This window comes from Vulpes vulpes, chromosome 12 (genome assembly GCF_048418805.1).
Source record: "Vulpes vulpes isolate BD-2025 chromosome 12, VulVul3, whole genome shotgun sequence".
Lineage (NCBI taxonomy): Eukaryota > Metazoa > Chordata > Mammalia > Carnivora > Canidae > Vulpes > Vulpes vulpes.
Window position 1 is genome coordinate 13,255,888 of NC_132791.1, and position 27,865 is coordinate 13,283,752.

At 36.0% G+C, this 27,865-nt stretch overlaps 1 protein-coding gene across 19 annotated transcripts in view; it reads right to left on the reverse strand.

Annotated features, from left to right (window-relative positions):
* SLC44A1 (solute carrier family 44 member 1) overlaps positions 1-27,865 on the reverse strand; it is a 192,394-nt gene that overhangs the window by 75,336 nt on the left and 89,193 nt on the right. For all 19 annotated transcript variants that reach the window (XR_011995462.1, XR_003235584.2, XR_011995460.1 and 16 more), the window contains 4 exons: positions 26,636-26,772; positions 14,034-14,127; positions 6,488-6,657; positions 4,466-4,555 (listed from right to left, as the gene is read on the reverse strand). Coding sequence is in view for 12 of the 19 variants with exons in the window: in XM_072727798.1 (XP_072583899.1) it covers positions 4,466-4,555; positions 6,488-6,657; positions 14,034-14,127; positions 26,636-26,772 (491 nt within the window). In the remaining 7 variants the exon portion in view is untranslated. The remainder of the gene's footprint in view (positions 1-4,465; positions 4,556-6,487; positions 6,658-14,033; positions 14,128-26,635; positions 26,773-27,865) is intronic.

The following is a 27,865-nucleotide window of genomic DNA, read 5'->3' on the forward strand; positions in this document are numbered from 1 at the left end:
TATTTGTACAAGGAGCAAATGAAGATGAAAGAAATGATTCCCACCAAAAGTAGGAACAAAGATAGGAGATCTTTGATAGCTTGGTAGTGGTGTGTGCTGGATGCAGGTTTCTCCCTATCACTGGTTCAGAGATTCCAAAAGTTAGACTAAAGATGGGGGAAAACCCACCTCCACATGAGAGAGCTGCATCAAACACCTTCTTTCTGAGTGCCCAGAGCATCAACTATTTTAGGTGCTGGGGACAGAGCTGTGAACAAAACTAAATCCCCACCTTCAACCCTCAAGGAGCTTATATAGTAATAAGGAAACAAAACAAATAAGGAAATAAGTAAAAATATAGTCTATGAAGCCTAAGGGGAAAAAAAAGTCATCTTTTAATAGGGATAGAAAGTGCTGGGGTTGGGAAAGCATTGTGAAAGGATGAGTAAGCAAGGTTTCAGTGGTGAAATGGTATTTGAGCAAAAGAATCAAAGACAGAGAGAAAACAATTTATAAAGCCATCTAAGGAAAGGGTGTTGCAGGCAAGAGGTACTAGCAAGTTCTAAGATGCTGAGATGAGACCATGTCTGGCAGGAGAGAAAGGAGAAGGCCACAAGCAAGGGGCAGAGTGGTAGGAGCTGTGGGCAGAGGGGCTCTGGGGACCAGATCATACTAGAAGGCCTTGTAGGCTGTGGTAAGGAAATGGAAGATTCTGAGTAAAGATATGTATGAATGGGCAGACAAGATAAATGTCTGGGAGATGAGAAATTGGACCAAGAAGTATACAAATCAACCTGACCTCCACCTGCACTCAAGTAAACAGTGAACAGGGTCAAAGGGAAATGCCAACCCTACCTGGTGCCAAACAGCCAGAATCAATTTTTTTTCTATTGAAGATGAGTAAACAACCTTAAAACAAACACAAGTCTATGAAAAACATTTGAAAAAGGGAAATATTTTCATTTTGAAATCTTAAAGAAAAGTGTCATTGCCTCAAACAACAGAATAAAAAATGTTCTCTACAAATGGGAATAAAAAGTTACGAGGGAAAAGGGCACCTTGGTGGCTCAGTTGGCAGAGCATGTAACTCTTGACCTCGGGGTTGTGAATTTGAGCTCCACGCTGGATATAGAGATTACTTAAGAATTTTTAAAATCTTTAAAAAAAAGTTATGAGAGAAAGACAAACAGAAAAGAAAACAGAATGAGATAATAATGAGGACATCAAGGAGGTCACTGTCCATAAGAGCCACAATAGACATTGCTTATGTAAATTTGTGTTCGGAAATACACAGTAGAGGTGACCAAATTGAATCACTGCAATACTATTAAGTAGGTATTAAAAGTCCCACTTTATAAATAAATGATAAAATTGAAATTCAGGAAAGTGAAGTAACATGCCAAATGTGACACATCTAGTAAGTGACAGAGCTGGAATGCAAATCTACTTTTATTATAAAAAACTAACCATCTGCTATAAGCTGAATGTTTATGACCCCCTTAAAACTCATAGATTGAATTCCTAATCCTTAATGAGATGGTATTTGGAGGTGGGTCTTTGGAAGATGATGAGGTCATGAGAGTGTAGCCCTCATGAACAGGATTAGTGTCCTTATAAAATAGCTCTCAGAGAGCAACTCTCCACTTGCACCATGTTAGAAAATAGCAAGATGACAGCTGGACAAAGGAAGCCAGACCTCATCAGATTCCGAATCTGCTGACACCTTAGTTTTGACCTTCCTGGTCTCCAGAACTATGAGAAGTAAGTATTTCTTGTTGATAAGGCATCCAGTCAATGGTACTTTGTTATGGCAGCCCAAAGTGACTAAGACAACATCTAAACACAGTACTAGACACAACGGCCACACGAGGGCTGGAAGAAGTAAGAAATGGAATCACAAAATGAGGTAAGTCAAGTACAGAAATGACAGTGAGGAAAACAAAATCAGTGATCTGGAAGGTATGCTTGAAGAGAGCTTCCTGAGTGTAAAGAAAATGTCAAAGGATTAAAATGATAATTTAGAAGAAGACAGCAGAAGAATGAACAATGATGCTAAGAGGAAAACCACTGAAACAGAAATTGTAATCAGATACAGAAATAAGACCACTTTTCAAAGTTGTAAAAGACACCCCCCACCAAAGAAAAGAATTCATTGGCAAATTTAGTTAAGATTCAGAACTAAACGGAAATTTTAAGTTATAAGGATAAGTTAAAAATTAGATACACAACAAGGTAAGTGAGATGGTGATGGGCAAGGGCACAAAATTAGACTGGTCTCCAAAAAGTAAAGTACAGACACAGGAAACATTGCTGCTTGAGAATTTTATATGCAGCAGATTCAATATTCAGATGTAAGACAAAGATAATCTTAGATAATAGTTGAGAAAATACACAACCCACAAGTACTTCATGAATAAGTTACATGAATTCAAATTCTCATCAAAACAAAGATGAACCAGAGCACCCGCACCCCAAAGTTTATAGCAGCAAGGTCCACAATAGCCAAAATATGGAAATAGCTCAGATGTTCATCCACAGATAAATGGATAAAGAAGACGTGTACACACACACACACAAACACACACACACTGGAATATTACTCAGCCATCAAAAAGAATGAAATCTTGCCATTTGCAACACTGCATGGAGCTACAGTGTATGATGCTAAGCGAAATAAATCAATCAGAGAAAGACAAATACCATATAATTTCACTCACACGTGGAATTTAAGAAACAAAACAGATGAACACGGGAAGGGAAGAAAAAATAAAATCAGATAAAAATAGGGAGGCAAACCATAAGAGATGCTGAACTCTAGGAAACAAAATGAGGGTTGCTGGAGGGGTGGCGAGTAGGGGGATGGGGTAACTAGGTGATGGGCATTAGGGCACTTGATGGAATGAGCACTGGGTGTGATATGTAACTGATGATTCACTAAATTTTACCCCTGAAACTAATAATACAGTTTATGTTAACTAAACTGAACTTAAATAATGAATTAAAAACAAAGATGAACTGAAATTAAGAACTCAAGAATGAAGTTTTACAAAAATAAGACCAGTAGTTCTCACTAAAACTGGGGCAGAAGAATGTAAATAATTTTATAAACATTATTATGAAACATTTCAAGGCAAAGCAAACAAGCAAACATTCTTTAGAAAGATACAATGTATCAAATAATATTTTAACTTTAATAACCTGAATACAAAAACTTGGATTATTTGTTAATGGCTATAAAGTGGGAATAGGCAGATGAGAGGAGGGTTAGAATGGAAGAAGTACATGTTGAATTTAAAGGAAGTAGGGTAAAACCCAACATATACCCTTTCCATTTCACCCTTTAATAACAAGAAGATTCTAGATTAAAGAATATTTTCTGAAAATGTATAGATTATCTACTGTAGAAGTAAATATAAAATGTATACCCTCCAAACCAAGGGTAAAAATAACCAATGAAAGCATAGTTTGTATAGCAAACTTAGAGAAAACAAAATAAGAAAGCATAGACTTAAAGAAAATATAAAATAGATGACATCAATAAGACCAAACATAGCAGGCAGGATAATACATATAATGGGGGCAAACTCCCCTAATAATAAAGTTTCATATTGGGGAAAGCATTGAAAAAACAATTTTCAATGAACTTGTATATAAGTTCAATAAACTCATATATAAATATAAGCTCTGAATTTCATATGCTAGTAGTGGTAAACTGAGGGGAAGCCAGGTTAAATTGTGAAAATTTTAAAGGCAAAAGCAAACTCTCTTTAAAGAAAAGAGGTGTTATGTGAAAAATAAAACTTCTTTCTTTTTTTATATTTCTATTTTCTACCATGGAAGTAGCTAGATACCATGAGTAGGTATCACATTTATAATTGGGAAGGGGAAAGAGGGAGGGGGAAGTTATTGTTCTCAAAAAAAGACAATAAATACAGAAAACCCAGAAGGTTTCATTAGAAATAGTAAAATAAAAACATTACACAAAATAGAATATCAATAGATAGAAAAACGAGTAACAATATTTTACACACATTCAATTATTCCGCCAGGAATATTTCAACCAGAAAGAATCTCAACACTTTTGGACGGCGTGTTCAGGCCTTTAAAGAGTTTAGGATAAAAAGAAAGGGTCGCTTCCTCTGCCAGGCAGGGAACACTGACAAGTATTGAGTGAAAAATTAAAGAACAAGAAGCAGGGGCACCTGCGTGGCTCAGTGGTTGAGCGTGTCTGCCTTTGGCTCAGGTCGTGATCCAGGGTTCTAGGATCCAGCCCCTTGTTGGGCTCCTGCTCAGCGCAGTCTACTGGTCTCTCTCCCTCCCCCTCTGCTCCTTCCCTAGCTCACATGTGTGTACCCTCTCCCTTTCTCTCTCAAATACATAAATAAAATCTTTAAAATAATGAACGTAGTTCTGAATTGAGGGGTTGTTAAAAGCAAACTTAACTCTCAATTCTAATTACTAAAAAACAAAGGAATAAGCAGCTTACCAAGTGAACCCAGTATGACCAGAATTGTTAAGATCCACACAAGTACTCTTGAAATATACCTGATTATCACCATCAGAATCATGGACAGAACTGCAGGGAAGATAGAGAACATGTAGAATATTATTTTAAAACATTAGAAAACATAAAGAGAAACTCTTTCAATTGTTTTCTCCTAGGGATATAAATTGTTGCTCTTGACAAGACCCCAATTTTGGTAAGAAAGGTTAACTGGCTACTTTTGCACTTTGACTTTGGTACTTGCGCCACTGGAAGAGCGTCGCTTGAAACTCAGGTTCCTAACTGTGGGTTGATAAATGACAAAGAACACATGCAAATGCAATATGGTGACTCAAAAACAGCACAGAACTGTTGTGGATTCACCACAGGAAGACATCAGAACTCACATGCAAACATACATGCCGACACACAGAGTGTAGAGAATGACGTGTCATGTTGGTGATCAGAAAAATTGCCACACGTAGGCAAAGGTCAGTTAAAGTAGCTGCTGTACTTCCCTAGAGTAATCCTAGCATTTCAGGACCAACTTCTCTGATAGCTGGTCAACAAGCTAGACAGTATTTTAATCTTTTTCTGGTCATTTCTCCTCTAAAACTCCCAAGAAATGCTCTGACTCTACAGAATAGTATCCTGAAGCCTACGAAGGCCCTAATCCAATCCCTCTGACCTTATTTCTCAGTTCAACTGGGGTCAGGGGTCCTGATTGACAGATCTTCAAAAAAAGAGCAAAGCCTAGTTGAGTGATTTAGCCAACACCTCTACCCATCCCAACCTAAATTCGGACATGCTAAAATCTTGAATGAAAATCTTAAAGAAAGAAACTGGGAAGATTTGACCTTTGCATGGGGAAATTCATTTCTAAAATCATAATTTGTTCATCTTTAATTATCTAAAGGCCCATCTCACAAACAAATGAACAAAGATCTTAAGCCTAAAGAGAACCATTCTAATAAAAACTGGAATTCCAATGGTTTAAAATAACTATCACCATTTTTAAGGTTTGGTTTTCTTTTTTTCCTTAAAGTATTCAACTATTTCAGAGAGTAAATAATTTTTTTTTATAAAGCCAGACTAATAGTCAAGTTTTTGGGGTCCATTTGCAAAGCCAAAAAATGGTTGGGATCTGTGACTAGATAACATTATCACTTTTGCAATAAATGTACAGGAACCAAAAACAGATGGGAGCGTTTCAAATATCACAGAAATAGATTTCATATGGACAGCATTATTTCAATTGAGTCAAGTACTACCTAAGCAAAAAGAAAATAGTCTCTAATGACAAGATGGAAATTCAGCTAGTCTTCTCAATGACTATAATTGTTGCTAACAGACAAAAATACTCATTTTACTTATATAATGAAAGAGGTGCTTGGTTCCTACCACAGTTTACTCCTCTCAACTAGAAAGATCTCTAGATTCTGATATGGCTACATATAGAGCTCTAGGATAATACAGGCAGTTTACATCTTGAAAATCACATTTATTTGATTATATTATCTAATGACAGGAAAATTCAGTGGCTACCAAGTGGAGATTTTCTAACTTTCCCAGCAATACAGTGATATTATGAACTGTAGCAATGAAAAAAAAAAACCCATATCTCAAAAGTAATCAGAAAGCTATGCTCTTTGATGAAAATATAGAAGAGAATATGTGGCCTCTTTGTATAAGCCTTTGGAATCATAACAAAAAACAAAGGGGTGTTGATTCATTAGAAGAAGCCTCCTGCTATCATAGTAAAGGTTATTATAGACAGTCACCAAAGTTTGGGAAAACACCAGTTTTCTCCAATGAGAGAAAAAGAAAGTTTCAGATATATAAATATATATATATATATTTAAATATGTATATATTTGTAATTATATATAATCTGAAACAGTTAGTTTGGCTATGGGAAGTTAAACATTTTACAGGTATCCCGGCTATATTCATATTTTGGTTACAAGACAGAACAGTCTTCTACTGCGGTACTATGCAATAGCTAAGAATGAGAAAAACAATTACCTAGTGATAACAAGCAAAGTCCCAATATAATTTCTTTGCTGGTCATTACTCCACTAATCAGCCTGTGTAAGACACTATTGTCACTGACAAAGGTGATCAGGGCCTCTGCAAACTTGGCATAGCAGGAAATGTTCACGGGAGCACAGCGATGGAAGAATGGGATAGGTGCACTGGTGATACAAGAAAACAAAAATCAGAAAAAAAATTACTCCTCCTTAATATAAATGCCACATCCAACACACAAATGAAAGGTGACTGTGACTGCGATACACTCCACCCTCCACGCATCACATGGGGGCCACGAGCTGGAGCTCAATGCCGTGAAGATGACTGTCATGGGCAGGGATGCGCATCTCACCACAGGCCTCATCACAGAGGGTGGAGTGCATATTCCGAAGGAAGACAGTACCCTCCCCTTCTGAAAAGAGACACACACACACACACATACACACACACGTACAGAACTACCAAAAGCAAAACCGAACACATAAACGCCTAGCCTGCACATCTATCAATCAATGGGCAGATGACAGAACTTACAAACATACACTTCATTGAACTGAAAATGAATTTTTGCCATAAGCTATTTAAACATAGAAAACACACATGCTTTTGCTCAAAACGTGCCACTGTTAATAAAATGTTTCCTCTATCAGAACAGCATACAAAACCTGGCATGAAAAGAAAAGGTGTTTGGGGCACAAGCTTATTAACGCTCATAGAAATTAATCATGCCGAGACATCAACATACAGCATAATACATAGCTGTTTCAAACAATAACTATGGGGTGCCTGGGTGGCTCAGTGGGTTAAGGTTAAGCGTCTGCCTTCAGCTCAGGTCATGATCTCGGGGTCCTGGGATCGAGCCCTGCGTGGGCCTCCCTGCTCAGTGGGGAGTTTACTTCTCCCTCTGCCTCTGCCCCTCCACCCCCACGCTCTCTCTCACTCTCATATAAATAAATGAAATCTAAAAAAACACAAAAACACAAAAACAAAAAAACCCAATAACCATGGATATTAATGTATGGAAACACTTTATGAGGTAATAGTACAAGGGGAAAAAAAACCCCAAAGATTTGTATCTAATGTGATGGTTGCTGTCTCTGTACAAAAGATAAGATAAAAGATAAGAATGAGAACAGAAAAAAAATAAGAATAAATGAAAAATCTCTGGTTTGTTAGGGTCATGAGATTCTGCACTGTTTTCTTTTTATATGTCATTATTATTGTGAGATTATTTATGTCCAAAAAAAGAGGTAACCAGTTATATCAGGTTTATACTGACCACAGCTCTTCTTGTGAAGGAACACGGCTGTGTGTGAACAGAGACATAGGTCTGGTTTGTTATAACATATTCTACTTTAGCCTTTGAGAATATGGTATACGTCTGACCAATGAGAGATTCTAAAAGAGCTCTGTGACTATGCCCTCAGTTGTGATTTGTATGGATTCCACGAGATTCCATATGCCTGTCCATACACATATACACACTTCTGTGTGCATTAAAAGTTAGCCATCGCTAACATAAATCTTGTATTTTCAGAATTATCTGTAGAACTCAGAGAAAGCTCTCATATAACACAGCTGGCTGCAGTGAGGCAAGTGTGCTCTCATTCTTGGTTGGCGCTGTATTGTGGTCAAGTTAGTGGATAGGAGTACATGACTGAATACCAAATTCCAAGGTTTCTGATCTCAGCAAAGCAATTTTGGATGACCTAAAGCAAAACACTATCTTTTGTGTTTCCTTCCTCAAAAAAACAACAAAAATATTTCTTTCCAAATAAAAATATAAGTGTGCTAAGTACTGATTTTCCTTAAATGCTGGTAAATGAGCACCAATGGGAGTAAGAATAGGCAACATCTTCATGCTTCATGTTCCATCTTCATGGAACAATAAAATAATAATAAAGACCTAGTCTTACCTTCGTTATGCTTCAGTAAAATGTATCCCAAAATAATGATGTGACACTATGACATAGTGTTTCCTTAAAAAAAGAAGTGTCTCTTGTGACTTGTGGGTTATTCGTGTGTACCTCTAAAATGTTGGTGTTGGTGAAAGTGAATGCCCAAGATTTGATATTCTGTCAGAAATTGCAGAAAGTCAGAGCATTCTGAGTAATGTTTAAATAAAGGTATATAAGTCAATGTTTTTGACCAAACTTGTTTCACTAATAGTATAAAAAAACTATAAAATTATAGCTACAATAAGTGAAATGAATTTAATCAGAAGTAGCACAGGAAGGAATCAAAAGAATTAACCATAAGTTCATGGTGGCTGACTTGGGACAGAAACCTTTAAACTGACAACCTTTTGTGACCTACACCTGTTTTTCTTCCTGATATTATCTAACTAGATGATGTCTCTGCCAGGTTAATGTCCCTACGTAAGGAGTTCTAACCATATTTTAACTAAAGCGTTGTTCTCTATCCTTCAAAACTGAAGTCTTCTCTGCTCCACGATTATCTACATCTTCATCTGCTTTACTTATCACCCTATCATTTCGGGTGTAGTCTCTGCTTAACTCACTTGCCCTCACCCTGGAACATAAAATATATCTACCTTGAGGATACAGATGCCATTTTCCCATTTTCAATATCTACCAATTTTGTTGGCCCTTTTTCCTGTCATATAACCATAAGTGAAACTTATCCTCTGTCCAGAGGCAGCTCTGCCTCTATCTCCCAAATCCTACCAGAATGCTGCCATAGTTTTAGACTCAAAGAGAAATACACATCACTTCCAAAAGATAGTGGGGCCTGTTATAATGGAAACAAACCTGGATGAGTTCAAAAGCCTGCGGTGATCCTCCTACCACTACATAGCCGCCTGTTTCTCCTCCTGTTAGCTGAAAGAGTGGGAGTAGTAATAATATAATAAATAGTAATAGAGCCCAGCCATATAAGTCAGTGATTCTAAATTAACAGGAGCAACATGCTCAGTAATATTGGTGTTTTTCTGCTTTTCAGACTTATAATGAGGATAAATGGCTTGAAAGGGAAGGATTATATTCTTAAAATTCTAATCTTTCATTTCTATTTAAGAGTTAATGCTGAGTAATATCTGCTCTTTTACCCTTTGAAGTCAATTTTAAACTATACCTAAACACTTGGCTAATTGGAAAGAGTACTTTTACAAGTCTCCTTCAAAGAACTGAAGCAAAGTAACAACAGTCCCTTACCTTATAATTTAACCTATGTCAATTAAAAAAAAAAAACAAACCACAAAACCTGACAGCTCTAAATTTGAAGGCATAAAATTAGCATAAACTGATTACATTGTCTAGCTGATGGTCAAAATCTGCTCTTAGTGGTAAGGCATATCAAAAATAGGAGGCAAATAAAAGAGAAGATGGTATTTGGACACAGTAGTCAAAAACAAAGTTAAATAGTTAGTTTTAAAGTAAAAAACACTACACTCCCTGCTCATTCTTTTCCTCTACTATTCCCCCAACAAAAACAACTTAACCAGCCATGAATTTTTAATACTCAAATGACATTCTTGTTAAAAAAAAATATATCTAAGTAATCATGGCATTGAAATGGTTTGTCTTGTATTTTACCTTTTAAGACCTACATGATATAGTGAATGTTTGCTGGCTTCATATACCTCTCAGAAAAGAATACTTCTGAGAACCTGGTATGTGAGATCTTTTCTACTTTAATGTCTAACCTAAATGACACACTCTGTGCTTCTTAATTAGGAGGACAAGCATAAAGAATTCTATTTATAGCAACTTTTTCTACCTTTTGAAGCCCACAGAATATTGAATCTTTAAGAAGTCAATGTAGTCCCATTAGGAACTGATGCTGTTTCACATTATTGAAACATAAGTCAACAAGAACAAAATGAATTTATATAAGTCTTCTAAAGATTTTTAAAAATTAGCCACTCAGAGGGAAATTGTATCTTACCTTGGCAAACACACTGCCCATTGGCCTTAAGTCCCGGCTATCGCAGTTAATGAGCTCTCCTCCCTCAAAGCCTGACGACACATGATGCCTAATATCTCTTATCCATATGCCGTCATAAGAGAAGACAGGGGTTTGTATCTCACACGATTATCTTAAAAGTTCAGGTTAATAAGCATGTGTAAATAAGCAGTTACACATGATTTCTAAAGAAAAGCTTTATTTAATGAAGAATAACAATAAAGAGTTCTAGCAGTATCTCTATAACACAGAAAATGAAGGAAATAAATCAAGAATCTAATTGCAATAGTCAGTGGTTTTCATACATTTCATTTATTTTCTCTCTTCTTTCCTTTCTATACTCCTTTTTTTTTACTTTTACTTTTTACTTTTTTATTAAGTAGGTTCCATGCCCAATGTGGGGCTAGGACTAATGACCCTGAGATCAGGAGTTACATGCTCTACCAACTAAGCCTGTCAGTCGACTCTACCTTTTTTTTTTTTTTTTTTTTTAACTAACTGTAGTATAGGACTATGTCGTGGGGAAGAGGGCAGAGTAGGAGGACCCTAAGGTCACCTCATCCCATGACTATAAGTAGATTAACACTCATATAGTGTAAAACTATGGTATAGATTTTACAAGATCTTAGATTAAAACTCTGATTCCCAACAATTAATTGTGTGACTTTGCACAACATTTAACTTCTCTCATCTTTTATTTCCTCATCTATAAATCAGGAACAATATCCTCATAGGCTTTTGTGAAGATTAAATAAGACAATACACATGAGAAGCTTCATCTGGTGGCTGGCACACAGTAGATGATTTATAAATGTTAATTTACATTGAATCCTTCATTTAAAAAATATGAATATATAACACTTTTTTTCCTTGGCTATTAGTTTCTCATTTCCATATCAGACTATTAATTTCCCAACACCTAATATCCTTTCTGGCATCCAGAAGTATCAAAATAAACATCTGGTGAATAAACTGAATTTATGTAATCTGTTTCTACTACTGCAGTTTTCTTTAGCTATACCTAAACCTTTTAAGTGTTTTAAGTGTAAGGGCTAGTCTCCCTATCACTACCACACTCAGCACGCCACCAACAGTTACAAATTTGGATAAAACATTGCCCTTTCCAGGCATTTGCTTTTAAAATTCAAAAGTTCTTAGAAATAGTAATCATTTGGCAATTGTGTAGTGTTAGTTTTATTGTAAATTAGTTTACAATTGCTTTTCTCTAAGACAAGGAAGGCATTGCTTTCAATAGCAGAAGGTGCCCATGTACCCAGGAAGGTGAGGGGCAAAAGGGGAGGCTCTAGAGGTTGAGAGAAATACTTTTCCCTATGCCGGATGTCAAGCACAATAATGGATGCTTAAAACATATTACTTTATTTAATTCTTACAACAATTCCATGAGAGAGGTATTAATATTCTCATTTTACATGTGAGGATGCTTGGTTCACAGAGAGGTGAAGAGACTTGCCCAAGGTGACAAAGAACAAGTGGTGACACAGAATTCACCCCCAGGCCTATCTGGACTCAAAGTTCAGCTCTTTCTGTCCTGCTAGGGTGCTCCTAGAAGGAGAGCAACAGAGATATGAACAATGCTCAGGGCCATTTACCTGCATCATAGGTTTGCCTGGTGCCAGTCTTCTGGTGTATATAAAAAAGTCACCAAAACCAGTTCCTTTTTTTTTTTTTTTTTCAATTGACAGAGTTTCTTAAGGACAGAAACTAGATCTTACTCATCTTTGAAGATCTGATATCTAATATGAGGTGTAGAATGTGGGATTGCCCCAAGTTTTTTATTAAAACACATTCACTGTTTTCTGATCTTTGCTCTTTGCTTGCCAAATGCTAAATGGTATTTACAAGGTCCTAACTTGATTTTTCTTGTATCAACTATCACTTCTTTTTTACTTTGCAACAGGTTGAATTCAGATAAAAGTGCTAAGATACTTAGACTATGAGGTATGCTAAAATAAGTTAAGCATGAGGATCTTTAAAAACAGCATAAACATTGGGTATAGTCAATTTTCAGATGGCATAGGGTCATCACTGCTTCTTAGATTACTGAGACATTAGTGGATGATCTTGCTAGAAGCCAAATCCGTCCATGTTTGGTTTTTTTTTTTGTCCATGTTTAAAACTCAAGCCCTAATATTATGTTTCATCTTTCAGTGAATGCCCCTTAGGACACTGTATTTGAGATGTGTGAGTTCTGTACACCCAAGAATGGAACACTTAAGATAGATAATCAGGAACAGGCAGTTTTCAACATGGTAGAGCCAGAGGTCAGAGGTAAATGAAGATTTACCTGACCCCCTGTCCCACCCATATTACACAGGAGCAGAGCAACCTCATCCTCACATCTAGGCTTTTGTTATCCTTTTATAATATGCTTATGCCTTAAAATATGACTCTATACTCATAGTATGCATTTAAAACAGACTTTTTAGCAGTTGAGTTGATAAGAGGACAGAGCCTTTCCTGTTTTTACATTGATAAATTTTCTCCAATGACTCTATTCTATTCTCAATGGTCATGAATGGAGTCTCTTTATCTATTGGTCTAAGCCCATAATTTATAGGTCCTACTTAGTATCTTTTAAAACAGTCCCTTAATTTTCATTTTCATAGGCCTTACATTTTAATTTCAATGGTGACTTGACAAGACTAAAAGAGCTGGACATTAAATGGATATATCCTTTGTCTACTTTCCAACAGAAAATTTCATTCAAGTTAATAAAGCAGCACAAGTTACAACCATAAGCAAGCCAAAGGAATGCACACATAAAATCAGTCTCAAAATTTTAATCAGTAGCTTGCTGTAATATATCAAGATATAATAAAAGTGGTTTCAACTTCGTATTCCTGGTGAAGTTGACTCGTGTTATACATGCTTAGTGATACACACTTAAGGTTCTCAAGATCAGACATGCTCCAAATCCTATGCATCTAATTCTGAGGATATATTCTATAATACCTGCAAATTTATTTCCTTGTCAAAAAACCTATTTATAATTTTGAAGTTGGCTTTACTCATAACTACTCTGAGATCCTTCAATACAAAGAGTATTTCTTGTCTCTTTTTTGTATCCATTATATGCAGTAAGTACTGAAATAATAAATGTTTGTTGAGTAAGACCTTGGATAAGATATGGCAAACAGTGTATTATTATAGAGAATGTACCTGAAGATACAGCCTGAAATAAGGTATAGAGAACAGTCACTGGCATATTTTCTAAATTTACAAAGTAAATTAAAAATAATCCTAGGAAGTATTATAAGGATCAACTTCAAGGCATCTTTGGAGACTGTGAGACTTGGCTTCTAATTTTGCTGTAGATTTTGCAATGACTCAGTAGTTCTACATACTTAAAAATTATGGCATTAAAAAAAAAGTAAGCCCCCAAAAGCAATTTAAAATCTGAGAATGAGAAAAAGTTGTTTCCTCTGTGTGTGCGTGTTTTAAGATGAAATACATGTTGTCATTTCTAGTACTACTTTTTAAATTTTGTTGTAAAAGTATCGGTCCTGAGCAACAGGTATCAGGTCACTCTTTCCCCAGTTTAAAATCTACCTACAAAAACAAAAGTCACAAGTGAACAAAATACAGTAAAATTTACCTCGCTGGAACTGGTAGTTTGGGGCACAGAACAGAAGCTTTTGAAGATGTAGTATATTCTGAAGGCTTTAGGTTGTAGCTACATAGTGCTGAGCCTGTTGAAAGAAAAGCTGTATGTTAGCTAGGAGAACAGAGCCTAAATAAATTCTCATATTGATCCACTGTATTTATTTTATATGTTAATATTAATTCAACATATCGAACTTTCAAATACTATAGAATTAATAAGAATTTGATTTGGTCTTTAATATCAATCCTCAATCATTTAAAATGGATTCCTCTCAGGTAATTAATATGCAAATTTTAATTAATAATATTAAGGTAAAAACAACAAGAACTAACTTTATTGAGTGTCTGCCACATATCAGGTGCTATATATATATATTTTTTTTTTAAGAGTCAACTTTTAATTATAACTGACCAAACTGTCCAAGAATGTCTCCAAACAACACAACAATAGAAACATGACAAAATCCTCCTACTGAAGAAGCCAACCATCTTGGCCAGCCTCAGTACTTCTGAGGATCAGGCCAAGAACAGCCCATTCCCAAGGCTGATTCTATTCCCCATGCAAGTTTCTCATCCCAGCAGGAAGGTTGGGGAAGGACAAGGGGCCTGCCCTCTCCTTTCATCATACTGGGAACTCTTAGAAAGTTACTGGTGGAGTGGTTGTGGGGAGGGCCCTCTTCTCATCTCATACATATTATTAACTATGTATTGACTATAACTCTATTATGCAAGTGTTATTAAGCCTACTTTAGAGAGGACAAAATAGAGGCTAGGAGATAAGGTACATAACTTGCCCAAGATGACACAGCTGCTATGCAGCAGAGCTGGGGTTGAATCCCTAGATCTCTTTGACTACAAATCTACCCTCAACTATATTTGCTGTCCCTCTTCCCTATGCTTTCCAATACTAAACATTTTAAGTGACTGCACATAGCATATATCCTTTCAGACAATACATCACTTTTTCCTTATTTAAAAGGCAAGAAATACTAGTTGCAAATAAACTTAACAGGTTGATTAAAGGACTCTCAGTTTTCAGATAGTTTAAGACAGCTCATATTCCATCATAAACTGGGTTATGCAAACAGCCATCTATTTCTTGGTCTCTGTGGCTAATAGGTGTCGCAATAATATATAAAATTCAGATGGACGCAGTCCACCAAATCCTTGATAAGTCTTATTTTATTGACCTGCTAATTCTGTCATATGGCAACTAGAATGTTGTCAGGTTTGTCATACAATAGATATCGCTAATTGAGAAGACCTAGGTTCTAGTTCTAATTTTGCTGAGGACCTACTGTACTCTATCAGGTAACCTGTTTATATTTTATTAATTATAGTTCCTACCAGATTACAAATTTGGTCAAATACTTATTATTAAATATAAATGGAATAGCTTTGTGTTTATATTACAGTAACAATGGACTTGCACACTGTATGACCATGGAAAAAAATTGAAGAAAAAAGGTGAAGTGAAAACAGCAGGTTTTAACATTGAGCTAATTATAGAAATGTCACGTGGAGATGTAAGAAAGAACTAGAAGGGAATACAGAAAAAAGATTTGCTAGGATAACAAACAACCTTAAGAGTGGTTTTATTTCATTTATATCTTGTCCTACCAACCAAAGAATTTTTAAAAAGCCACAAACCTGCATTTTATTCAGTAATGCTGCTCCAAAACCAGCAACCAACTTGCTAGGTATTTAAGTACGTGGGCTATAAATATCATCATTACAAAAATACATATGGCATCTATTTTATATAAAGATATTTCACGTAATTTGACAACATAAGATACTTTTTAAAAAAAAGATTAATTAATTAATTTATTTGAGAGATAGAGAACAAGGAGAGGGGCAAAGAGAGAGGGAGACAAGCAGGCTCTCTGCAGAGCGGAGAACCCAACGTGGGGCTCTATTCCAGGACTCTGAGATCATGACCCAAGTGGAAATCAAGAGTCAGATGCTTAGCCGACTGAGGCATCCAGGTGTCCCTTGACAACATAAAATATTTTAAGAGAGATACTTGAAAGTTACATGGCACTGTTCAAGTTTCTTCAGCTTCTTAAGATAGATTCTGTAGGAAACGAAGTTTCTGAAATTGTTTTTGAACATTCTTTTCAATTTTAATGACTTATTATTTTAAGTTAAGCATGAATATTAAATAGCTAATCTTCTAAAATTAGCCTTTCACATTTGAAGATAATGCCACTAGATTCTATTTACAGCAATTTTAGAGAAAACATGACAGCAGTGGCAAGCAAACATTTTAGATTAATCCTGAAATATCTGGGAGTCTTACTATAGAATTGCTCATGAAAAAAACAGCAACTGTGCCAATAACTGCAGAGCACCCAACGTGATCATCAACTTCCTGATCTGAATTGTCAACTTATTTCTTTCAGAGTCCAAGATGGAATCGATTTGCACAATATGAAAGGGCCGAACCAAAGCACTCTGTGTCAGGGCTGTCAAACACACTGCTCCGTCTGAATTCAGTGAACATAATCTCCATCCCCACCCTTTCTTCATTTAAAAAAGGAGGTCAGCAGGTGCAACAGAGTTCAATTTTATAAATACTTTCCCAGGATAATGCTCAATGAGAGGATAATAGCCTTATCTCTGATGGTATTCTGGGACATAGGCCAGTACTAAATAGATCCTGTACTAAATAGATTAAAGGAAAAAGATCTTTACAATGTGTGAGTAGTAACAATCAGAAGAAACCTTATAATGCTTCCTGTTCAAAGGGCTGATGGACACAGAAGTCTCAATGCAAAACATTAAAACAACCCAGTAATGGCAAACATTTTACAATTGTTTTTCTTTTCATGTTTATTAGCTAATGCATTTTCAGCAAACACTTTTAAGGTGGTATCCATCTTATTTTTTTTTTTTATAGTGATAGTATAAACAATACTTAGCACAAGAGGTTTCATCATAAAGAGTAAGACAAAGTTTTTCTTCTAATGTAAAAGGCAGGGAAAACCGTACTTGAGTAATGGAGTCTAAAACCAAAAACAAAAGCTTATCTAAACCACACCAGAGGCAATTCATGCATCTCAGCCAATGTTATTCAAAATGAGTGATCTTAGGAAGCCAACTTGGGTATATAAACATTTATCTTGGTAAACAGTTGCTATAGTCCCCAGAATGTTTAACTACTATAATTTTTCAAATGCCTTATAATATTCAATTATTTATTCTTTAGCTCAATATCACTTATAAGAATTCTTCTAAGAGGTATGTTTCCATCACCATGCTCCAAACACTACAGATGAAAAAAATAAGTAATACTTCTAAGGCCTTATAAGCAATCACTGACAAATTTAGAAATAAAATTCTTTCATCCTAGGCCACAATGCTTCTTCTGTGCCATTCTTAATAATCATAATCAGACAAATATTCAATAAGCTTCTGGGCAAAAAACATCCATTCCACAGATACCTCAAAAACAACGTTTGAAAAAAAAAGACATTTCCGTCACATACTCTTCAAATCTGCTCTTCCTCTCTCATACATCATCTATGGTTGGTAATGGCTTCACCATCCACAAAATCCCCAAGATGAAATAGGAGGTCATCTTCTATTGTCTTCTTTAGCCACCATCTCCATATAGTATTCAAGACTTCAAATTACCAAGTTCTGACAATCAGATCTTTCTATGTTATATCAGACCTTCAAGATCTTCTATTGGTACAAACTATTCTCCCAAAGGGTTTCTTCTCTGCATGCTGCACACAGCCTTGAGAATGGTCTTTGTAAAATGGTCCTTACTTGTATTATCCTCTGGCCCTCAGAATAATTTCCAAACTCCTTGGCTTCAAAGCTCTCCTAAGGTAGGCCTCCACCAAAAACTCCAGCCTCATTTTAACATAATATACTACTTACAATTCCTGCTGTTTGACAAACTTCTGTGCTTTTCACATGCTGTTCCCTCAGCTTGGATTATCCATTCCTAACTACCATTTGAGTGAGTATTCAAGTTTGAGCAGAATTTCTACAAACTACCAAGCCTCACCATCTTCATCAAGCTTTCTCTGATGCACCCAAAGCTCTTTACTGTTTAATTCTATTATACAACTTAGTCTATTATTTTGTGGGGTTTTTTTTTTAAGCTTACATATCATCTCTATTTGTAGAAAGCAAGCTCTTTGAGAACTGGGATCTTATGCCTTCAAAATATGTGGGACTCCTCTCTTCTGGCACATAGACAGTAGTCAAAAGCCATCTGTTGAATACAACAGACATCTTGATTGAAAAAAATGAAATAACCTATTTTTAATCTCTTATTTGGGTGTTACATGTTATATAAAATGTTTATATGCTTTTCACTATTCACTACAAATTATACTATGTAAAACAAAATCTCTCAACCTTGGTATTATGACAATTTGAGCTGGGCAATTCTTGCTTGCAGGGAGCTGTCCCGTGCATTGCAGGATGTTTACCAGTCTCCTTGGTTTCTATCCACTAGATTACAGTGCCCTCTCCCTAACCCTTCACTCAGTTTTGACAACCAAAAATGTCTCCTAACACTGCTATGTATGTGTATGGAGTGAGGGGTGTAGGGGGGAGGCATACAGTGGCAAAATTACCCTTAGTTGATAACTACTGGTCTAAAACACCAAATTATTTGAAACAAAAATACAAAATGGGGTTGGTAAGTTGGAGGCTAATTCTTCTTGCTTTAAAATTTTGCTTGATTTGCTATCAATGATATTAGTAGGACACACTAAATTAAAAGCAAAGATTCCTTTAAAAACATACTTTAGAACATTGTAGTTAATAAAAAAAGAAAATCTCCCAATGCAGAACAGTGTTCATTATGAAAAACAAATTACATTGCTGTGTGAGGTCCAATGAATTTAACCCCTTTCTCTCTAATTAGGAAAGCCAACAACCAGGATACCAGTAACCAGCAAAAAAAGCATGCATTTCCCAAGAAGCACCCATTAACTAGCTGGTGGTATAACATTATCTGTCAACCAGTATTAGCACATACTATGTACCTAATAAATATTTGCTGAGTGAATTAATTTTGGGCATCTATGTGTAAGACTCCTAGGTATTGTGGAGGACAATGAAAAGTTTGTCTTCTATCATGCAAGTCCCTTAAAGGGAACTGTACTTTTTCTTTGTTTCTCTGGCACGCACTTAATGGGTGCTAATTAATTGCTGAACGAAGGAATTACTTAAAATTGCATTATGAAATGTAAAGATTTTTTTTTTCCCTTAACAATCAAGCTTCCCTTGCTGGCTTCTGAGTTGGAGGCAATTAAAGCAGTTGCTAGGGTTGATCACTTCATTCCTTTATAAATGATATTAAGTCCAATCTTTTGATTCACTGTGCCAAAAAGAATCCATACTAACTCTCTGGTTTAAGTTATATAGTTACTGACTGGCAAGAAAGAGGGTGATACTGGTCATCTATTGATACTAACTTTAAACATAACACCTAGATAATGATAATCAAAGGCTTATTTCTATTCACAAATTTTATCTGATGTACCACATCATCTTTCGAGGTTTTCAAAGACAGAATAACGATAGCTGAGAAAGCACCATGCTGGATGGCCCTACTCGAAGTATGAACACGGTCTAAATGGTAGTTCATAAAGCTCTCAGACTTTTCACAAAATACAGTGCACCAAAGAAGCACTCTCAGATGGGAATCATTTCTCACATACTGGAAATGGGACATGAACAAGAAAAATAAGATTTCTTCCATTTTACTACCGTTAGGAAAAATAAAAATCAGGTATCATACAAAGTTTGCTAAGAGTAATGCAAAAGGTGTAAAATATTAGCAACGACTGAGAATATGCAGTGGGCTCCCAGCTTTTAGGTTGTTCTTATTTCTAAACTGCTGTTTAGAATTTAGATTGCAAGTGGAAAGAATAAAATGACATGCAAAGGCCATCTGGCACTGTGCTTGGCACAAAGTAGGTACTGATAAATGGCACAGTAAAACAATGCAGGGCTTAAGTCTGATTTATATAGACCCAGGCACCCATCCTGACTAACGAGGATAGCGGAGTAAAGCAAAAGACGAACTAAGGGCCATACTCAGAGCAGGGAGAGAAGAAGGGAAGGGACTGTTCCAGCAGGCATTACGACCTGGCATGGCCAGGCTGGGTTGAGGTAAAATTCTCATATCAGGCTGACAAGAGCTTCAGAGGGACGGGCATTCTCTTTCCCCCTACAACGGACACATTAGTTGATTTTTCAAAAATAACAATAATAAAGTATGAAGGAAACTTGTTCACCAGAAACTAGAGGGAAGTAAAATTAGAGTAAGATGGAATTCATGCTCTGCTGAAAATAACTCATGTGAGGGCTCTCACCAGATGGTTGCAGTTTTCTCTGTAGGGCACAAGGTTAGGAAAGACAAAAAACAAGAGGGCTTAGGAAAAAAGAAAAGGTTATGAATAATCATGTGGATAGCTGGATAGAGAGAGAAATGAATGAATAAGATGAACTTCTGCGAGATGAAGAAGAAGATGACCAAAGATTCACATCAATTCTGGTTAGAATGAAGCTAAACATTTTACCCTGGTGGCAACTGATGCAGATTCAGAATTGAGCGAAGGATAAAGTGTGTTGAGAGAATGAGAAATTCTGAAGTGCTGAGAGAGATGAAGAGGGAAGTCCAGGGGCACCTGGGTGGCTCAGGTCATGATCGCAGGGTCCTGGGACAGGAGCCCAGCCTCCAGCTCCCTGCTCAGAGGGGAGTCTGCTTCTCCCTCTTCCCCTCCCCCTGCTCATGCTCTCTCTCTTTCTCTCTCTAGTAAATAAATAAAATCTGTTTTTTTTTTTTTTAAAAAGGAGGGAAGTCCAATCCATTATTCTTTCAAAAAACATAAATAGCTACTATGTGGGGTCCTGTACTGGGCTTGCATATACAGAAGTGAAGAGCGCAATCCTGCCACACAGGAAACTCATGCACTACTGCAGGAAGATAACAAAGAACCAAAAAAGTTTAGTACTGAGTCATAGTACTTGACAACTTTAATCTTTAAAAGACAATTTTTAACTTATTCTCTAGCATACTTACATTGGTATCATATAAAAATGACAAATCATAATAATAAAGTGTATGCTTGTACAGCTACCACTCGTGTCAGAATTTAGACTTTTCCATTTGTCTAAATTCTTCTGCTTGCCTTTTAAAGCTCTTTGTAATATGGCATCTCCACATGACCATCTCACGTCCAGCTATTTCTTCTAAATTTTCTATTTTAGCCGGACATATTTGACGGAGGCGTTTTACAAACTGCAGTGTCCAAGAAAACAACTCCTCTTTCTTATCTAAAAGAAAGAGTTGAGGAAATATTTTTTGCCTCATAAATGCATTTCTTACAAACATTATTACAGGAGCTTAAAAGTTGGCTTTCGCTTATAAAGATTTTAAGTAATTTGTGAAGGTAATAAAAGGTCACACAAATGGATAGTTGTAAATGCTAAAAAGCCCTTTCAAATGTTGTCATGGAAACTTAACACTCTTTGAAATGATTTATATTGTCGTTTTTAGTCTGGTAAGAAAAATGTTGTTTTACCTTATATTTTAAATTAAGGTTTAAAATTATCATTTAAAAAGTTACTACTCTAAACAGGATCTTTCTCTTTCATGATCTTTTTTTTTCTTTCATGATCCTTTTAATTGTAGTAAAATACACATAATAAAACATTTACCATTTTACCACCATTTAAGTGCACATTGCAGTAGCTTTAAATACATTCACGTTGTTGCTCAACCATCACCACCCTCTACCTCCAGAACTTCCCATCTTGCAAAATTCAACCTCTTTACTTATAAAGCAGTAACTCCCCATTCTTCTCGCCCTGCAGCCCCTGGCAACTACCATTCTATTCTGTCTCCATGAATCTGACTACCCTAAGTACTTCATATAAGTAGAATCATACTGTATGTGTCCTTATGTGACTGGCTTATTTCATATAACAATGTCTTCAAGATTCATCCATATTGTAGCATGTATCAGAATTTCCTTCCTTTTAAAAAAAAATTGTGGTAAAACATGTAATACAATGACCATCCTAACCAGTTTTTCAGTGTATATAGTGTTAACTATATGCACATTGTTGTCCAACAGATCTCTAGAATTTCTTTTCATCTTGAAAAACTCAAATTCTATAGTCAGTGAAAACCATCGCCCTATCTTCCTATTACTGGCTTATTTCACCTAAAATAATGACTTCAAGGTTCATCTATGTTGTAGTGCGTATGACAGGATTTCCTTGTTTCTTTTTAAGGCGAATATTCCATTGAAGGTTAATACCATGTTTTCTTTATCCGTTCATCCATCAGTAGACAATTAGGTTGCTCCCATCTTTTGGCTATTATGAATCATGCTACAGTGAACATGAGTATGCAAATACCTCTCTGAAATCCTGTCATCACTTCTTTTGGATATATACCTGAAAGTAAGATTGCTGGGTCATATGGTAATTTACTTTCTTTTTTTTTTTTTTTAAGATTTTATTCATTTATTCATGAGAGACACAGAGAGAGAGGCAGAGACAAAGGCAGAGGGAGAAGCAGGCTCCCCACAGGGAGCCCAATATGGGACTCGATCCCAGAACCCCGGGATCACAACCTGAGCCGGAAGCAGATGCTCAACCACTGAATCACCCACGTGCTGCGGTAATCTACTTTCTAAAAGACTATTTTTTACAGTAGTTTTAGGTTCACAACAAAATTTAAAGGAAGGTACAGAGGTTTCCCACATACCTCCTGCCTCCACACATGCGTAGCCTCCTCTATTATAACTTCCCCACCAGAGTGGTACATTTGATACAACTGATGAGCCTCCCTTGACACATCGTAATCACCCAAAGTCCACAGTCCTATGGGCATGGACAAATGTATAATGATGTGAATCCATCATTAAAGTATCATACGAAATATTTTCACTGCCCTAAAATCCTCTGTGGTAATTCTATTTTTAATTTTTTAAGGAAACTCCAAACTCTTTTCCATAATAGACACACAATTCCATATTTCTACCAATGATGCACAAAGATTCCAATTTACCCATAACTTCACCAACATTTGTTGTTTTCTGTTTTGTGGTGTTTGGGGTTTTTCTCTATGAAGGCTGTCCTAATATGTGTAAGGTGGTATCTCACTGTGGTTTTTATTTGCATTTCTCATATGATTAGTAGATTGAACATTTTTTCATGTCCTTATTATTGGCCCATCATGTATCTTCTTTGAAGAAATGTCTATTCAAGTCCTTTGCCATTTTTGGCTACTTGGGGTACTTTTTTTTTTCCCTGTTGTGTTCTAAAAATTCTTTATATATTCTGGATATTAATCCTTTATCAGATATATGATTTGCAAATCTTTTCTCCTATTTACCTTTTCACTCTGCTGTGTCCTTGGATGAAGAGAAGTTTTAAATTTTGATGTAGTCCAATTTATCTATTTTTTTCTTTTGTTGACTGTGCTTTTGGTTCCGAGCCAAGAAATTATTGTCAATATAATGTCATTAAGTTTTCCCCTATGTTTTCTTCTAAGAGTTTTATAGTTTGCTCTCACATTCTGACTCTGTTGTGGATTTTGGACAATTCTTTCTTATAGGTTTGGAAATTCCCCCACTTAAAACTAAAATCATCTGTTCCTTCCAAATCAATATCCACCTCAAATGACAGACAAAAGAGGGAAAAAGGATAATGCACAAAATAGACACAGAATTCTCTCCATGACAAGAACAATGTTGGAATTAAATCTTACAGGTCCAGTATTAAGTCACCAATCCAAAGAACAACATAGATTTCTTTTTGAGAAATTCAGAATTTTCAACTTAGGGTTGCTACTAAAATAAAAGTATTTAGGTCCCTCCACCAAAGGCTCCCTTCTTTATTACAATTTCATAGTTTTTCTATTGCCTTTTAAAATATTTATCTTCTCTATCCTCCACTGCTGTGTTTCTTGATGCTGCCATTATTAATACTTTTTATGCCTAACACGTTAACTTATTTTGCAAACAGCTGCCTCAAAAGCCTAAGGGTGCCTGTATAGTTAGGCACCAATTTAAGAAGTCTGTTTTCTGGAATAATATTTATTCATTAATATTCTTGAACACCTGCTTTGTGTAAGACACTGTGAAAAAAAAAAGCTGCAAAACTCACCAGAAAGGTCTTATACACTGGCCATAATAGGCCATACTCAGTATCATAATCACTTAAAAGGATAATGGCCTGGAAATAAACATACCAGCAGGGCGGCATGGGGGATTTCTTCCCAGATCATCACAGCAGGCAATACAGTTGACAATGAACTAACTCTCTTCTGGCCCTCCAGATGACATGTCAAGTTCAAGGGACCAAGACTCATACCCAGTGGGTTCAAGAAAACGTGTTAGAAGATAGTTTGACACTAGGTCATAGCTTTGAATGCCAAGGTAAGACATATAGTTTCTTTCTTTCTTTCTTTCTTTCTTTCTTTCTTTCTTTCTTTCTTTCTTTCTTTTTTCCTCTGATGATTTCTAAGTAAGGAATTAATAGTATTGAAACTCTGGCAACATTAATATGGCAGCAATATGTAAGGGGCTAGAAGTAGAGAGAGACTACAGGCAGGAAAATATTACATTCCACTGAAGGAATAAGAACATTAACAGTAGTAATGTAACAGGGGTAACCAACACTTTTTTTTTTTTTTTTTTGCCAATTTGCTATTTGCCAGACACTCTACTAAGCATTTTTCATTTATGAGGTCCTTATAACAACCTATGAAATAGTTTTTGTACAAATATTATCTCCATCATAAATGAAGAAATTGAGGCATCTATAGATCAAGTAACTTGCCCAGGGTCTCATGGTTAGTAATTGGTAGGACCAACATTTGAACCCAGATAATCTGGTTCTAGAGCCAATAATCTTAATGACTCAATACCACCACCTCACAGAGTGAACTGTGCATGCTCACGCTGCCTAAGATTTTAGAAAATTCTGTAAGGGATAACACATTCCTCCCTAAGAAACTTGATAACGATAGGGCCAACTGTTGCACTATTAGACTCAGCAAATCAATACATGTAAGGATATCCTGTGGGAATAAAAAATGAGATCTTGAAGGATAGTTGGTACCTCTTTATTCAGTGCCCACCAAGTGCCAAAGATTCATGCATCATCTCATTTATTCCTCACAACTACCTATGAAGGAGGTATTGCTTTTAATCCATTTTTTTCCCCCAGATGAAACAATCTAGTTCAGAGGCTATACCTTCTGTCCCTCATTACAGAGCCAGTTAGTGACAGCAGTAGAATCAGAATCCAGAGTCACATTAATCTCATGCTCTTCCCACCACCTCATGCTGAGGGCATGGAGTGTTAGGATAAGAATACTGCCAGTCTGGAAGGACATGTGGTCCTTCTACAGAGACCAACATCTCGGGAAGACCTGGAGCCACGTAGAGGTGTGTGTGCAGCTACGTTCCTAAGCTGTCTCTTCACCCAGCTAGAAGTTGTACCAAATGCATGCCTGAGTTAGCCCTTGTTTCTAGGAACCAAAATGAGCTTGTCAATTCAGGTAGGGTGAAGGTAGCTCCAGGGATCTCAGCACACAAAATGCAAACATGAAACCTCATGGAAGTTCAAAACTACAGGCTAACAGTTTGTGGCCCTCCATGAAGAGAGGTTAAAAATAAAATTCTCTGAAGAGAATTGAGGTAAGTCAGAGGGAAGTGAGGACAGCTCCTGGAAATTGGAAACCCAAGGGAATGGAGTCAGAGATCTGGAAATGGACTATGTTTTCTCAGCTAATTCGTATATGTTTAACCTCAAAGTTTCGCAAAACTTTACTCTTAGGAAAATGCTTATGTGGGCAGCCCAGGTGGCTCAGTGGTTTAGCGCCACTTTCAGCCCAGGGTATGATCCTGGAGACCTGGGATCAAGTCCCACGTCGGGCTCCCTGCACGGAGCCTGTTTCTCCCTCTGCCTGTGCCTCTCTCTCTGTGTGTCTCTCATGAATAAATAAAATCTTTAAAAAAAATAAAAAAATAAAAGAAAAATGCTTATGAGACAGTGTTGAATTTAAAAAAGCAAAATGCACCAACATAATTCGAAGATGGTAGAATTTTGGTTTTTACTTCATTTTCCTTTTCCTGAATTTTTCAAATTTCTTATAATAGACATATATGATTATCCAGGGATAAAAACAAAATATACTCATTGAAACACTTTTAATCAATACTTAGGAAGATAAAAAGAAAAAAAAGACATTTCACAAAGAATAGTCTCTAGTAATTCCCAAATGCTCAAAGAGGCTACATCAAAATCACCTGAGACATTTATAAAAAAGAAAACAACAACAACAACAAATTTCCAGAACCCAAAGACCTACTCAGTCAGAATTTCCCTGGGGGGAGCCTAGGAATCTGGAGTTTTAACAAGCTCCCCAGGTGACTATTATCTTTTTCATCAAGAAAGTCCAAAAGCACTTTCAATTCTCTTTCTCTTTTTTAAGGTTCTTTGATGATCTAACACTAGTTATATTGGAAAGCAAATACACAATTTTCAACAGTGAGAGGAAGTGACCAGCGTGAGGACCTGGATGGCCTCATGTCTCACCATTCATCTCTGCAAACTTCTGAACATCACTTAGGGTTTTCAATTCTTGTCTTGGACATGCTGTTACACAGAGTGCTACAGACTTGATCTTTCGGTTTATCAAGTCCAGATTGCATGGATCCAAAAAGAACACATACCTAAAGCATGGAGAAAAATATTGAGATGTTATTTCACAAGAACACATTCTGGTCCACTGCCTAATTTGACTAAGCCTAAAAGCAAAGAACATCTATTCCATACTCATTCACAAATTTTATCAAAGATGAACAGACATTTCACCAATCTAATCAGTTTTCTTTTAATTAATTAATTGTAAATAATGGGGGCTGGAGGAACTGGAGGACTTTTATCATGATGCATTTTTTTAATATTTAAATTTCTGTAATGTATACCTTATAATTAGAAACTATCTATTTTAGTTTTTAAATAATTAATTTGTTTTATTTTTTGTCAAACTTGTGCCTAAAAATTACTAGAGTATCCTAAGACTGCCAAATAACATGAATTATAGTTTATATATAAACATTAGCTAACGAAAATATAATTATATAAAAAGTAAAATTATAAAAACATAAACTTTTGCTAATGAATATATAATTGTAAAAATGAGTTATAAAATTGAATATATAAAGTTATGAGTTATAAAATTATATAAAATTGAATATATAAAGTTGAATGGAGACTAGAGGGGAAAACATCAACATTTTAACTACAGTCATCTCTGGATGTTAGAATAAAGTGATTTTAATTTCTTTCACTTTTCAGAATTCTCATTTTCTAGAAAATGTAAATGACTTTTGAAAAGAGGTAACTACAATAAATATTGTTTATTAAAAAGGTCCATTACATATCAACAAAATAATGTCCAAATCTTAAATCATCCCTTTTATATGCTATACATTTATATTTTAGAAAAGGAAAGATTAGTCAGAAATTACACTGAAACAGATTTTTTTTTTAATGTTAAAAAGTAGAAGAGAGGGGATCCCTGGGTGGCTCAGCGGTTTAGCGCCTGCCTTCGGCCCAAGATATGACGCTGGAGTCCCAGGATCGAGTCCCACATCGGGCTCCCTGCATGGAGCCTGCTTCCCCCTCTGCCTGTCTCTCTGCCTCTCTCTCTCTCTCTGTGTCTATCATGAATGAATGAATGAATAAATAAATAAATCAATAAATAATCTTTTTTTTTTTAAAGTAGAGGAGATGGCAAAGATTGTGGATGTTCTCATCTAC